Below are 14,965 nucleotides of genomic sequence, written 5' to 3'. Positions count from 1 at the left end.
TACTGAGGATGAAGGGATGCAGTACTGTGATGTGTTGGCAAAGTGGCAAAAGAAAATAAGCACAAAGTGCGGTAGGAAGGCTGTAAAAAGGCTCACGCTGATGAGGCAGTTGCTGAAATTCTGAAGGCTTTGCAAGTGCCCTTTGAATCAAGTAGCTGTATTTGCTGAATGTCCTCTGTCAGCTGTACCTGTTGTATGAAAGCAACCAAAGGTTTTCTCTCTCCCTCTCTTTTTCCAGAGATCTTTGCTGAAATCATCAGAGAGACCTGTGCTCTGGTATTGACCAGGAGCCTGACAGACCTGTCACACTCCACCAGGCAGGGATTAGTGACTGAGACTGGAAGAAAACATGCCTGAATTGTTTCTCCATCATGTCAAATACCTTCCAGGATGTCAAATACCTCCCAGTTTTCAGTCATTTTGAAGCCTTAGAAACTTAGGAACTTAGTTTAGTAATTTTTTTTAATTGTTCAATAAAACCCCTGCAAGGAAAAATAGGAAGAGCTTAGTTATATTTTTTGGATTTTTGAAAAAAGCACCTGCAAACAAAAATGTTTCAAATAAAGCTGAAGTTTTCTGGTTCCCTTGGGAAAACTTTGCACTGTGTTTGTTTGGGCAGCGTTTTTCTGCCTTGAAAAAAAAGAGATGGAGAATGGCACCTGCCTTTAAAACGACAAAGTGCAGTGAATTGTCTGCATGGGCCAATGTATTGATGGTTTGTGAACATTTCTATTAAGAGTAACCAACAGGACAATAATCACACCTATTGTTGAGAAGGAGATCTGCCTCCAGAGGTTATTTTGTGACATCCCACAGTCTGCAGTAGTTGTGTGCCCAGAAAACACCAGAGGAATGTTTTCCAAGCTCTGGCACACATCCACGCCCTCAGCACTGGAACTGAGTTACTGAGGGTCTTGCTCAGTTTCAGCCTTGGAAGCCTCAAGCTGGGGTGGCAAATGACAAGGGGTGTTTGGAAACAGCTCTGCCTGTCTGCTGTGGTGGAGGGATGTCACTCATGGGCTCCTTCTCAGCCACACTTCGGGATGGGCCCAGATACTTAGAAACCTGTCAAGGGAACACAGAAGGCAATAATTAGCTGTTTGCAAGCATTTTCCCCTTGTCACTGTAACTGTGAAGGCAGCATCCCCAGCATTTGTGTGTTCAGTAAGATGACATCCGTGTCTACCCAAGGATTTCCTGTGGTGTGACAGCAGCATCTGCCATCCTCATATCTAAAAGTGTGCCTTAGTCCTCTGGTCCTCTCACATCCCTCGCCCTATCTCTGACGGACCAGTGGGAGTGGTGAAGAGAAGGATGGTATCCCAAAACAAGTTTGTTTACAAGAAAGGATTCTCTCTTTTTTCCACATAATTTCATGATGTAGGAACAAGACTGCACGTGTGCAGCAGTCTCCCCTTTGTGAAATACCTGTTCATGGGTTTGAGGCTCATGAAAAGGGACAGTAAATAAATACCAGCAAAATGTCTGCATTTCCAAAAGTAGTTTCTGTAGAAGTGGCCCCTGCCAGGGGGAAGGCTGGATCCAAGTTCTTGAAGGCAAACCATTGATCTGGCTGGAAAGAACAGGGCATTTTTCCATGAAAGGCTTTCAGGTTTCACCTCTCCCCCTCCCTGCCCCTTACTGCACTGTGCCATAGGGGACATCACAAGGATGCACGGAAATGCCCTGGATTTATGAAAACCACAGAAAACTGGCATGTTCTATATGCTCCTACCACCCATCAGCTGTACAATCCCATACACTTCCCAATCCCATACACTTCCCGATCCCAAGGCCGCAGCACACCCAGTGTGCCAGGCGGGATTTGGTTTCCCATAGGCGCCCTCAGCCCCAGGGCTGCCATGGTGCCAATGGCACGGCTGCGGCCCCATCCCCTTTCCCAGCAGCCCTCCAGGCTCCATGGTGACCACAGCCCTTCCCCACAGCCAGACCCCACTGGGAGCTTTCCCCATTCGGCCACACAACATCCCCTCACCCTCTGGGACCGGCAGCCTCCAGCCTGGATCCCCTTGGGGTAGGCCTGACCCCTCCCCACAGCCCAGCCCTGTGGCAATGGATTTGCCATAGGTAGGATGGAAGAAGTCCTGTCAGAGATGGACTAGTGAAGAAAAAGAAGAAAACAGCTCAAATGTTATAGAAACAGAAGTTTTTAATGTGGTTTAAACAGGTTTCAAAATGGCTTTTGCTTTCCTGCAAAGTCATTGCTCCTTCTTCCCGACACCCCCTGTGACCCTGTGAGAAGCCCGTCCTGGAGCAGGTTCCTGGCAGGACCTGTGGTTCCATGGAGAGAAGAGCCCTCGGTGGAGCAGGTTTGCTGGCAGGACTTGTGACCCTGTGGGGGACCCATGCTGCAGCAGCCTGTTTCAGAAGAACTGCACCCTGTGGAAAGGTGGTGCAGATTTTTTTTGTGTGAAAAATAAACCTCTGGAGCAGTTGATGAAGAACTGTAGCCCATGGGAAAGACTCATACTGGAGAAGTTCATGAAGGACTGTCTCCCATGGGAGACAGTTCTATTTTTTCTCCCCTGTTCAGTTGACAAGGGGAGGGATAAAGCAGGTTTGGTGGCCCTTGTCCTCTGGAGGTCAGACACCAGTCTTCCAGAGACAAGCCAGAAGTCAAAAAAATGCTGAAGCCAAATCCAGACAGAAAAGACCTGAAGCTGACACTTCAAGAGCCCTCTGAGAACAACAAGGGCCCCCACCAGGCCAATGCCAAACCCCTCTTGGGCCCCAAGCTCAATGCCCCATCAGGACCAGCAGCCACAGGTCACAAAAGGAGAAACTACTCTTTCCTCTCAGGTAGAAGGAGTTGCTCTCCTGAGTGAGGGACCCCCTCACCCAAGAGCAAAGATCTCCATTGCCTGGCAATAGTCCCTCAGCCTCCCGGGAAAGATGGACACCAGAAGAGAGCAGAGACCAAGGACTTCCCTGGTTCAAGGAAGCAGGACTTGCAGAGTCCAGCAGCTCAGAGTCAGAGAGCACCAGTGACCCTGAGAGCTCCTCAGACTTGCAGACAGAGAGCACCTCAAGTGACAGTGAAGTGAACGACCCTCCAAGAGCACCAGCACCTGAGGTGAATGCAAACAGAACCTAGAGGCTGCTTAACAAAGCCTCCTGCCTCTGCCTCTCAGCTGCCTGAATGCAGTCAGGAGACTTGAAACACTGTCATTGTTCAGGTGTCCCCTTGCCATCTTTGCTGCATCATCTGACACTTTTTGCCCTCTGCTTCCCTTCTAGAACCTGTCAATTAAATACCCCTTAGTAACAGCAGAATTAAACTTTCAGGTGCCTAACCTGAAAGTGTTCCCCCTTGTCCTTTGGCATCATTGTCTCGCACTCCTGGAGGAATCTGTGCCTTCACTGGCGAGACACAAGCAAGGTGCAGACGAGAAACACGGCTGATTTGGGGCCCCCTCTGCCTGTGAAGCATTTCTGGTGCCGAGGGTATGGGCTGCTACAGGGTGAGACCAGTTTCCAGATCTCTTGAGAGGAACTGCTGCCTCCCTGCAGCTCCTGTGCCTGAGTGACAGATTGAGCTCCTCCCATATTGCAGCTGAAGGGATCCAACCTGCAGGAAGGGCTGGAATGTGCTTAGAGTTGCTTCTGTTGAATTGTGTGGATACTGCTGCACTGACATTTCTGAGACATTTATTGGAGAAAGCAGACAAGCCGAACTTGGTCCCTGAAACTTTCAGAACTGAGACCTTACATTGTTTAGAAATGTGCTGCAGAAGTGCTCATGTCCCATGGTTTCTAACAGTTCCTCCAGCTTGCAAAACATTCTCGGTCCAGTGGGAAGCGCATGGTTATATCTGCAGAGCACAGCTGATGTAAACCAATCTACTGGCAATTCTGAAGTTCTCTTAGAAACCTGAGAAATCTTTAAATTTATTTCTCCTCCCCTGATCCAGCCATATCTTTCCTTCCTTTTGCCTCAGAAGCACGTGAACAGGGAGCCCCCCTAGTGGGGTTCCACAGGACTCCATCTTGGGCCCAGTGCTCTTCCACACCTTCTTGAATGACTTGGACGCAGGGCTGGAAGGGATCCTAAGCAAGTGTGCAGACGACACTAAACTGGGAGGAGCTGTCGACTCCCTGGAAGGCAGGGAGGTCCTGCAGAGAGACCTGGACAAATGAGAGGGCTGGGCAATCACCAACCCCATACTGAGCAAGGTAGCAGACGACACAAAACTGGGAGGAGCTGTCGACTCCCTCGAAGCAAACTGGTGTTGCTGTTGTGGTTGAAAGCTATCCTAAAGAGGAATTTGATAGAGGATTCCCTGTTTTCTCAGAAAATGTTCTGAGAGCTGCAGTGTAGCAGTCGAACGTACAAGAAGATGGTGCAGCTGACAGGTAGAGCAACTGAGCTGCAGGAATGAGATCTCATGAAAAAAAATCATCTGGTAATTGTTTTTCACCAGAGAGTTGAGCAAATCATCTCCTTGACTTGTACTGCAAATTAGGAATTCTTGGAACTGATGATTTGTACCTTATCAGTGATATATTGATTTTGATTCTTTTGTAGCTTAATTGTGTCTATTTGACTGAGGGGATTTAATACTTCATTCACCATCTGATGGCGTCACTTGGTGAGCAGAAATCTTTTCTCACATTATGTCTCTCAAGAATTATCTACATTTGAAGGAATTGTAAAGACCCTGTGAGTAATGTCTATTAGTTGGGATGCTGGGATGTTATGTTTTTATTATCCTGTTAACAACTAATTTCCATGTGAAATTCTTGTTGCAGAGGCCCTGGAGCAGGAGCTCGCCTGTCCGGACTGGAACACGGCCTCCCTGTGTTTCCATCACTGCTCGGGGCCCCCAAAATGCGCAAGTCACAGAATTTAAGTTCTTGCCACTTGTTTTCCTTGAGTGCCTCTGATCCTGCTGCAGTTGGGCAAAGCAACTGCATGTCTGGCACTGGTAGCTGAGGGTTCCCTTGGTGGCTCCGTGTCAGCAGCTGGGCAGGGGCGGAGGGGCTCGGTGGCACAGGTCTGTGCTGTGCCCGCGCCTTGGGGACATGCTGTGTCCTGATGTTGGGAAGTGCCGAGTTGCCCCGTTCCAGTGGGGTGTGTGGGCGGGGCCCCGGCAAAGTTCTGGGATTGTGACATCCAGGTGACAACCGGGCACCTGCCAAGGGCAGAGCCCGTCCCTCGGCAGCACTGCGAGGTGTGCGGCCGCACGGATCGCAGCACAGCTCTCGCTCCGAGAGGTGTTGGTTGTGTGGAAAGCAAGTGTTTGTCTGGACCCTCACTCTGTGAGGTGTTCAGTCTTTGGAAAACCTCTGTTTTCTGTCACTTTTTGAATTGTTCAGTAAAATACCTGCAAGGAAAACTAGAAAGAGCTTAGTTATATTTTTTGGATTTTTGAAAAAAGCACCTGCAAACAAAAATGTTTCAAATAAAGCTGAAGTTTTCTGGTTCCCTTGGGAAAACTTTGCACTGTGTTTGTTCGGGTAGCAATTTCCTGCCTTGAAAAAAAAGAGATGGAGAATGGCACCTGCCTTTAAAACGACAAAGTGCAGTGAATTGTCTGAATGGGCCAATGTATTGATGGTTTGTGAACATTTCTATTAAGAGTAACCAACAGGACAATAATCACACCTATTGTTGAGAAGGAGATCTGCCTCCAGAGGTTATTAGGTGACATCCCACAGTCTGCAGTAGTTGTGTGCACAGAAAACACCAGAGGAATGTTTTCCAAGCTCTGGCGCACATCCACGCCCTCAGCACTGGAACTGAGTTACTGAGGGTCTTGCTCAGTTTCAGCCTTGGAAGCCTCAAGCTGGGGTGGCAAATGACAAGGGGTGTTTGGAAACAGCTCTGCCTGTCTGCTGTGGTGGAGGGATGTCACTCATGGGCTCCTGCTCAGAAATCTGCTGCAGAAATACACATCCCATGCTTTCTAGTTCCTCCAGCTTGCAAGAAGTGCATGATTATACCTGCACAGCACAGCTGATGTAAACCAATCTACTGGCAATTCTGAAGTACTCATAGAAAGCTGAGACACTTTGTAATTTATTTCTTCTCCCCTGTCTCAGCCATATTTTTCCTTTCTTTTGCCTTAGAAGCACATGAACTAGTCACTAGGGGGGGTTCCACAGGGCTCCATCTTGGGGCCAGTGCTCTTCCACACCTTCATAAATTACTTGTACGCAGAGCTGGAAAGGGTACTAAGCAAGTTTTCAGACAACACAGAACTGGAAGGAGCTGTTGACTCCCTCGAAGGCAAGGAGGCCTTGTAGAGACACCTTGACAAATGAGAGGGTTGGTCAATCACCAACCATATGGAGTTCCATATGGGAAAGTTCTTTTCTATGAGGGAAAGTTCTGGATTCTGCACCTGGGATGGGGCAACCCTGGATGTTCAGACTGGGGAATGAAATGCTGGAAAGCAGTGCTGTGGAAATGGACCTGGAGGTCCTGGTCGATGGCAAGTTGAATGTGAGTCAGCAGTGCCCTGGCAGCCGGGAGGGCCGACCGTGTCCTGGGGGCATCAGGCAAAGCATCGCCAGCTAGTCAAGGAAGAGGATTGTCCCACTCTGCTCTGCACTGATGCGGCCTCAGCTTGAACATTGTGGCACTTTTGGGCACCACAATGTAAGAAAGATATTAAGCTTATAGACAGTGTCCAAAGGAGGGCAACAAGGATGGTGAAGGGCCTTGAGGGGGAGCCGTGTGAGGAGCGGCTGAGATCACTGGGTCTGTTCATCCTAGAGAAGAGGAGACTGAGGGGACACCTCACTGCAGTTACAACTTCCTAGTGAGGGGAAGAGGAGGGGCAGGCACTGATCTCTTCTCTGTGGTAACCAGTGAAGAACCTGAGGGAATGGGCTGAAGTTGTGTCAGGGGAGGTTTAGGTTGGATATCAGGAAAAGAGTCTTCCCCCAGAGGGTGGTTGGGCACTGGCTGGAACAGACTTTGCCCGGTGCAGTGTGGGAGTCTTTGGAAGGAAACAGATGTTATACTACTTCTCTCTTACCAAATCCTACCTGGTTTGTCCTGAAAATACTAAATCCTAAGACCCCCCTCTCCCTCTAGTGAAGGCCTGACTATTTGCCGTTGACCGTTTTGTCCTTTTCTATTCAGTAAACGTCCATCCACGGTGCTCAAGGAGCAAGTTAGTGCATGTGGCCTGTTGGTTTATAGCCAGTGCTTCACATGCAAAAGCCCAGACTTAAAAACCTCTAGGCATTAATCTCTGGACTCTGGTAAGTTGTGCAGTGATAGAAACAGCCCATAAAAGCATCAGCCTTGAATCCTTCTTTTGTCTTTTTGTTGGCAGCCTGAACCACCAACTTCTATTAAGTGACACCTTGTCAAGTGTTATTTTAAGGGGGGAGGGGTGGATTTCTTTAGCCGTTTAAAGGCTACAGTATTGCTCAGGCTGAAGGTGGGAGGAGGTGAATGTCTCCCTCTGCTTTGCCCTCATGAGGCCCCGCCTGGAATGGCCCCCAGCTCTGGGGCCCAGCACAAGCAGGACGTGCCTGTTGGAGCAGGGCCGGAGGAGGCCTCAGAGGGCTGGAGCACCTCTCCTCCACAACCAGGCCAGGAGAGCTGGGGCTGTCCATCCTGGAGAGAAGCAGGCCTCATCGAGGCATTCCAGTACCTGAAGGAGGCCTGTAGGAAAGGCAGAATGATTTATTACATGGGCAGAGACCGATAGGAAAAGGGGGAATGGTTTTAAGCCAAATGTGGGGAGATTTAGATTAGATACTAGGGAGAACCGTGAGGGTGGTGAGATACTGGAACAGGCTGCCCAGAGAAGCTGTGGATGCCCCATCCCTGGAAGGCCCCATTCCAGGACAGGGCCCTGAGCACCGTCATTTAGTGAATGGGGTCCCTGCCCATGGCAGGGGGTTGGAACTAGGTAATCTTTGAGGTCCCTTCCAAACCAAGGCATTCTGGAACTCCATGAGGGTGTCCTGTTACCTGGACATGGAATTTTACCCAATGGTTGCCATGAGGACTCATGGACTTCCCCTCTAGCTTTGGGCAGAAACTGGTGACTTGGGAATGGGAATATTGGAGTGAAGGGATATTTGCAAGCCTTTGGGATAGGCTTTTCCTTGGTGAGGCAACTGGTAAGAGATCAGAGGTGATGTCTTTTCCTTGATGCGATGCACTCAAGTAGGAATGGCCCACAGCACCATTCAATGCATATTCCAGCAGTTTGTCATTAGCTGGGCCCTCTACCTCAAGGGAACGTGTACAGCATGGTACCACAAAATTAGAATACCCTCTGATTCTCATTTTGGTGTTTTTTTTTTTCTGGTTTTGTTTTTCTGTGTGATATACATTCCCCTATGTTAAGTGAATCTTCTGTTAATTCCTATCTCCCACAAGCTGCTGTCATGCAACAGAACTGTGTGAGGAGCTCAGCCACTGCTTCTCTTGTGCTGCCACTTGTGGAAGACAGGGCTGGTAATGCTCTGTATGGACTGTTGAGGGCAAAGCTTGAGTGCAATGTTGGACACGTTCCTGAAGAGAAGAGAACCAGGACACCATTTGAATCTTACCTCACCATATTCCACCATGGCAGCCCATTTCATTCCTCTGCCATCTCTGATCTTGATTCTAACATTCTGTTTTTCAGCTGGTGAAGAATTCATAGATCTCACAGGTGAATCTTCCGAGCCAATCTAACTGGTGATAGTTCTGTTGTGGTAAGCAGTGAATGGCACCCTTCTCTCCATCCTGCAGTCTCTTATGCTCCCAGACCTGTCTTCTGGCATGTGACTGAGCAGCCTGACCTCAAGGGTCTCATTTACCACTTAAGACAGAGTTCCCAGTCAACTCCAAATGCACCCATGAACACCTCAGCATGTCTATCACTTGCAGAGGGTGGAGAGTAATCTAAAAAAGCTTGTTGCTTCAGAACTCAGGGAGAACATTTACAAATCATGGGTAATGTTAACAGAAGGAGATGCCATTTAAAGCTGAAGCTATTCTAGAGATACCCAAGACATAGGCCAGTGATTTTAAAGAAAAAGCAAAGGAGAGGACAGGAAGTCTTTGACTTCACAAATATGAAATGTTTAGCTGGTTTAAGGTATGCCTGTCACTGAGGTGCCAAGCACAATTGTAGTGGATTGGGGCACAAACGAGTTCTGTTTATTACTCCAAGAAGTCTGTAAATAAGATCCAGCCCACAGTGTAGTTTATCCCCTCAGTTTTGGGATACCACTGCTGCCTTGTAAAGCAGAAACATTTAGCAAGAATAGGAAAAGGCCTCAAGCTTTTTTACAAAAGAATCTGCATGACCCAGCTCAAGTTCCACAAAAATAATAGTGGACTTGGGGTTGGGTTTTTTTTCAGCAGCAGTTCATCTAATACAGAGTGCTTATGGCTATCACAGCTGAATTTGCCTATTTGAGGGAGAGAGAGGGAATGAAACACCTACAGCCCAAAACCAATTAGGGAATTGAAACAGGGGAGCAGGGAGGAGAGGCTTCAGGTGGCTCCTAAGCTGCTTCCATTTCTACCCCGTTGCAGCAGCAGGACTAAAACCAGCAGCACCCGCTTGTTTCCAGAGCAGCAGACAATTCAGTAGTGCTACCAATGAGTGACACTGAAGAGGAACCAAGAGATAATAATGGGTATGTGACAGATAAAATATCTCTAAAGTCTAGTTTCTGATAAACGGTACAAACAGGTTTTTGCCAAGCTTTTGGGTTCTGTTTGATTCTGTGTGAAAATTTTTGAGCTGGAATATAGAGACCTGCCTGGAAGAGAACTAATTGAAAAAAACCCCAACAAACCACAAAACCAACAAACCCCACCCCACTATGAGAAATGAAAATATGATTTTTATAGGCGTATCACAAAGTTGTAAGATATTCAAGTCTCAGACTGGGACTGGGTATCCGGGACTTTTTCGGCCTGATAAGGGAAATATAAAAATTCCTTAAAATTAAATTTTTTTGGGGCCATGTGAGAATTTTGTACACAGGGATTTCTCTTCTCTCTTTTGGCTAAGAACAAAGGAAGATCCATCATTTTTGACAGAGGATGTCCAGTGGCCAATTGGAAAGAAGGGAAAGCCCCTTTTCAGAGAAAAGAAACCTTTTTAGGCAAAAAAAGAATATATTAAACTTATCTGAAAAGGGTGGGGATTTTGTGAAACTATAAAATGTATGGAATTTAAACTGAAGGGACTTTTCCCCCGGAAACTCGGTGTGAGAAAGACCCAACATGTTGAATAAATTCTTCCTTCTTTCTTTGTTCCCTGAGTTTATGCCGTCTTTCTAAATTTAAAAAGAGGGATATTTCCCACACCACCAAAAAACCAAACCAAAAGCATCAAAATCCAGTAGGAACCTTTCTTCTTTGTTCATGAAGGCATTATTGAATGTATCTTACACTATGACTTGAGATACATTTAAATGCTTGCAGTACATAATAGTTCTTGGAATAATTTTGTTGCTGGGGTGGGATGATGCTAAATCTGAATAGGAATGTTTTCATTTCTGACACTTTATGTATTGGTAACCCTTGATGCACAGTAAAATTAGTGGCTGCATGTTTTTTCTGGTTCTGTTCTCTGTAGCACATGGCCAACAGGTGCTGTTAGTTCTCCGGTTTGGGTGGATATGAACTCAGAGGTAAAGATCCACATGTTGTCATCCTTTCTGCTCTGTCGGGGGGAAGGGGCAGAGGGGGAGCTGTGCATCTCAGTTGGCTAATGTGGGTGCTATGGGCAGCTGGCTTGAAGCACAGACCTTGCTTTGAAGCTCCAACTAGCACATCACTCCAAGTCTCTTCTTTATGGTGTAAGTAGAGGGAGAAACCCTTGCCAAGATGGCACTCTAAGGACTGAGGGTTCCTTATTGTTCTAGGAGTAACTGGCAGATACTCGAAGTCCTATTTCCCTGGTGCCAATAGAGCAGCAAACCGGAATTCTTTACTCCCAATCACCGTTGTGGTTTCCTTTCTTCAGCAGCTGTTCATTTAACACAAAGTGTTTGTGGCTAACACAGCTGAATTTGCCCATTTGAGGGAGAAAGAGGGAAAGTAATACTTTCAGCCCAAATCCAATTAGAGAACTGAAACTGAGGAGCTGGGAGGAGGGTCTTCTTAAGCTGCCTCTGTTTTCTGCCTTTTTGCCACTGCGGGAGCAGAACCAGTAGCAACTTATTACTTGTTTTCAGGGTAGCAGCTAATTGACTACTAGTTTGAGTGTACTTAACCAAAATAAGAGGTTGATAGCATTCTTCCCCTGTGCTCTTGTAACTGCTTCCCTGAGCTGGTGCTGCACCAGGGGTGCAGACCAAAGTCTAATTGTATTTTCTTTTCTCTCCCTTCCCATATGCATTGATGAAGCTTCCTGAAGGTGAGTTGACATTTTACAGTTGATAATGGAAATGTCTTAAGCATAATTATTATGTTTTGTTTGTCTTTTTCAACAAACTTGAGGAGCAGGAATTGAAACTGCATTTAGCAAAAGGCAAAGTATGATGCTAAAGCCTCTGTCCAGCATCTTAGAGAATGGATTTAATCTGCATCTGATAGCCACTATCAGACACACTGGAAAATCCCTGCAAATAAAAGTTGTAGCTGAATATTTATGCAGAAAGGAACTTTAATTTGGGGACACTTTCTGTAATTTTGATTGATTAGTGCTTGATTATTGTTACATGGACTCTGGAGCTGCAGACATCATTGTTGCCTGTGGTTTCTGAGAGTTAAAAAACAAACAGTATTTCTTGACCCTTTGGATGTTATAGACCAGGCCATTAAAAATTGATCTCCTTTGAACTTGGGCAATATAACTCCATTGTCAAGTTACCTTAACTCAGGAGAGAGATGATGACAATTTCTAAGGAGACACTACTTTAAAACACTTTATAAATTCCGAGGACTGTTCTTAACAAGACTCATTTGATAGAAACTGCCTTTGAGTGAGGAGGTTTGGTTTAACACAGACAAAAAGAGTGCAACAGTTTAGCATCATACAGTAACAAGGAAGCACAACAGCTCTGGAATATATAGTTTTAGATTTAAGCATCTCTTCAATCTCTTATGAAGGTTTCTGAATAAAGCACTCTGTGTTTTACCAGGCCTTTTTGTTGTGTATGTGCTATGTTACCATACTCCTTGGAAACTTGACTGCAGTCCTCTCTCTCCACTATCACACAACAATTGTTGCCCTTCCTGGCCATAGGATTCCAGGAGACATGTTTAGTAAGAAGGGAGTGGGGGAGCTTCCCTTTACAGGGCAGCTTTATTCACAGGTAGTGTAAGTCTGTAGAACTTATACATTGAGAATGTCTTGGGTCACCTTTTCAGCTGTTTGTAGGGTGAATAGGGAAAATGCTTTGTGTTGGTCCATAGCAGAAATGTCTGGAAAGTGTCTGGAAGGCTTCAGCCTTAATATTTGGGAAACTAGTTTGTTTAAGATTGCATTTAACCCAGGTGAATAGAGTTCATTTAAAATAGGAACCATTACAGACTATTTATGATAATGCATTTGAGGGATAGTTCCGGGGGAAGAGAGAGAGAGAATAAGAATTTTAAATTATCAAAATTAAATTACAGAGTATATACAACAAATGAGAAATCTTTCACTAAGAAGCCATCAACAGTCAGACAGTTCTGTACTGAGTAGAGATGATGAAGATGAAACAACAACAAATGATATGTATGGGACTGCTACAGCATCTGAGCAACAGGTATCACCAGAAGCGCAAACTGCAAATTCAAAGTATGTATGCCTCATGACCTACCAAACACTGACTTTGCTTTTTAAAAAATTTTTATATAGATAGGACTAAGTTAAACTGCAACAGCCTTCACTTACTCTACTTATTTCCCTTTTTCAATGAGGATAACATCCTGTATTGTGTGATGATCAAATTATACCATTTGCACTTTAGGAGAAAAATGCAGCCCAAGACAGATGCATAGCTTTGCATACAACCTTAAAGATGAGAGTGGGGGAATGGCAAGGAAGGGAGATAAGTCACAGGCCGTAGCTCACAATGTATTGTCATTTATTTTTTATGCCAAGCCCTCGTAATGATGTTAGATACAGCAATGCTTTCATTGGTATGGATGAGGCTTGGCATCACGAGACCAGCAGGCAGGCAGCAGCCAGGCAAATTCTGTGCCGGTTTTAAATAAAACTGGTGTGCTTTGAGCCTTTTGGATTACTGAAAGGCAACATAGGAGAAAATAAAAAAAGGAATATTGTGTTCCTTCGGTCTCAAGCTTCTCTGTTACAGTATGCGCCTTCCTGCTCTGTTCAGGTGAGGCTGAAAGAGCGCAGAGCTGCAGTATTTAACACTGACCAAAGGGTCCTTCCTGGGGCTGGAGCCTGCCAGAGTTAACATCTGCAGTGTTAACTCTGTAGTGTCAGACCTCATTCCCTTCTGGGGTGAAGAGTTCCCAGAGGATAGCTAGATCCTTCAGTTACAAAGCTGTTATTGATGACCTGTTGGAGGTTAATGCTGCCATACATAGGCTGCCCAGTGCTGGAGACTGCTGTTAATTCAAATCCTAGAGCAAGGCAGCTGACTGCATCTTTCTCCCATTGAAAACCAAGATGCCGTTTCCGTTAGGACGGGGAGCTCTGAACTCCTCATTACATGCAGCAAACTGAGTTACAGATTTGCAGGGTTCTTCAAAAGAAATGCATCATGGCTACTCAGTGCAGTCAGATGATTATGTGACGTTTTACATATCAGTAACCCTCAATGCCCAGCGATAGTAATGTCTGCTTGTTCTTTCTGGATCTGTTCTCTCTAGTGCATGGCCACCAGGGACTATTTGGTGTCCAATTTGCATGGATTTGTACTCAAAGGTAAGGATCCACATGTTGTCATCCTTTCTGCTTTGCGGGAGGGGGAACAGGGCAGAGGGGGAGCTGCGCAACTCAGCTGTCTTATGTGGGATGCTATGGGCAACTGGCTGGAAGCACAGATCTTGCTGTGGGGCTCTGAAAGTCACTTCTTGGTGGTGGACGTAGAGGGGAAAACCCTTGCCGAGATGGCACTGACAGATCTGTGGGTCCCCCATTACACTAGCAGTAATGGACTGATTCCAGATCCTCCAAGACCTATTGGCCTGGTGCCAAGAAGAGCAGCAAACTTGAATCCTTTCCTCCCAATACATGTTGTGGTTTCCTTTCATCCAGATCCTGCGAAGTGAACGACTGGTTTTGTCAACCCTGTGCGGCCATATCTTCTGCAGTCAGTGCCTCCCTGTTGCCATTGAGGTTACCGGGGCTTGTCCAACCTGCAGCAGAGAACTCACTCACAGACAATATCATCCCATTTATATATGAGTACTTCTGTTTCTCAGCACAGATTCAGATGGATTTTGGTGAATAGGTGGTGGAAAGGCTTTTTGCTTCATGTATACAGTTCTCGTTGTATACAGCTCCATTTTTTTCCTGAATTTAATTCTAAATGAATTGTTGATTTAAGTATAGTCAAGTCTGTTTGCTCATCTGTGTTGGACTCAGCTAGTAGACCAAGACTTCTTGTAACAGGTGGAAATAAAACTCTTTGTTGGATCAGTCAGAAGCATTCATTCTTTTCATCACACTGAAGTCATTGATTTGGCAGAGAAAAAATGCTAAAGGCATAAGCTTTGTAGTTCTTGGGGCAGTGTGTGTTGTGTGGGGAAAAGGAAACAGGCACTGCTCGGGCTGGAAGGACTTCTGTTTCTCAGGACAGACTCAGCTGGATGTTTTGGTGAAAATTTCATGATTTCAGTGTCCTGAGGATTGAAAGACCAGTAGATTGTGCACATGTCCAAAGAAAGCTATTCCCTTGAAGAGTAACTTGTACACATCTAGACAGCTTGTTTATGGTCCAAGCTGCTCCTTGTTATGTCCCTGGTTGTAAGGTTCCATTGATGCCTGCCAGCTGATGACAGGAGCACTGCCAGCTTCTATGAAGCTCTCCCCCTTCTGAAAAGCCGGCAAGCTTAAGGGCAATT

At 46.0% G+C, this 14,965-nt stretch overlaps 1 protein-coding gene across 5 annotated transcripts; it reads left to right on the top strand.

The window, feature by feature from the left end:
- The first annotated feature begins 7,111 nt into the window (after nt 1-7,111).
- Nucleotides 7,112-14,452, top strand: LOC116785568 (E3 ubiquitin-protein ligase RNF4-like). 5 transcript variants are annotated; one of them, XM_032685305.1, is made up of 8 exons: nt 7,112-7,233; nt 8,619-8,645; nt 9,518-9,621; nt 10,572-10,626; nt 11,345-11,354; nt 12,560-12,723; nt 13,753-13,823; nt 14,157-14,452. In XM_032685305.1, exons 3-8 carry the CDS (start codon nt 9,584-9,586, stop codon nt 14,350-14,352), a joined length of 534 nt encoding a protein of 177 aa, XP_032541196.1. In that variant the 5' UTR covers nt 7,112-7,233; nt 8,619-8,645; nt 9,518-9,583; the 3' UTR covers nt 14,353-14,452. The 5 variants fall into 5 exon arrangements, with proteins under 5 accessions (XP_032541196.1, XP_032541192.1, XP_032541197.1 ...); XM_032685301.1 differs by having other exon boundaries at nt 8,619-8,688; XM_032685306.1 differs by having other exon boundaries at nt 8,619-8,688; nt 12,560-12,725; nt 13,769-13,823.
- Nucleotides 14,453-14,965: the final 513 nt, after the last annotated feature.

This window comes from Chiroxiphia lanceolata, chromosome 4 (genome assembly GCF_009829145.1).
Source record: "Chiroxiphia lanceolata isolate bChiLan1 chromosome 4, bChiLan1.pri, whole genome shotgun sequence".
In the NCBI taxonomy this organism is placed as follows: Eukaryota; Metazoa; Chordata; class Aves; order Passeriformes; family Pipridae; genus Chiroxiphia; species Chiroxiphia lanceolata.
The sequence above is the reverse complement of the archived record's forward strand: the minus strand, read 5'-3'. Positions and strand labels throughout refer to the sequence as shown.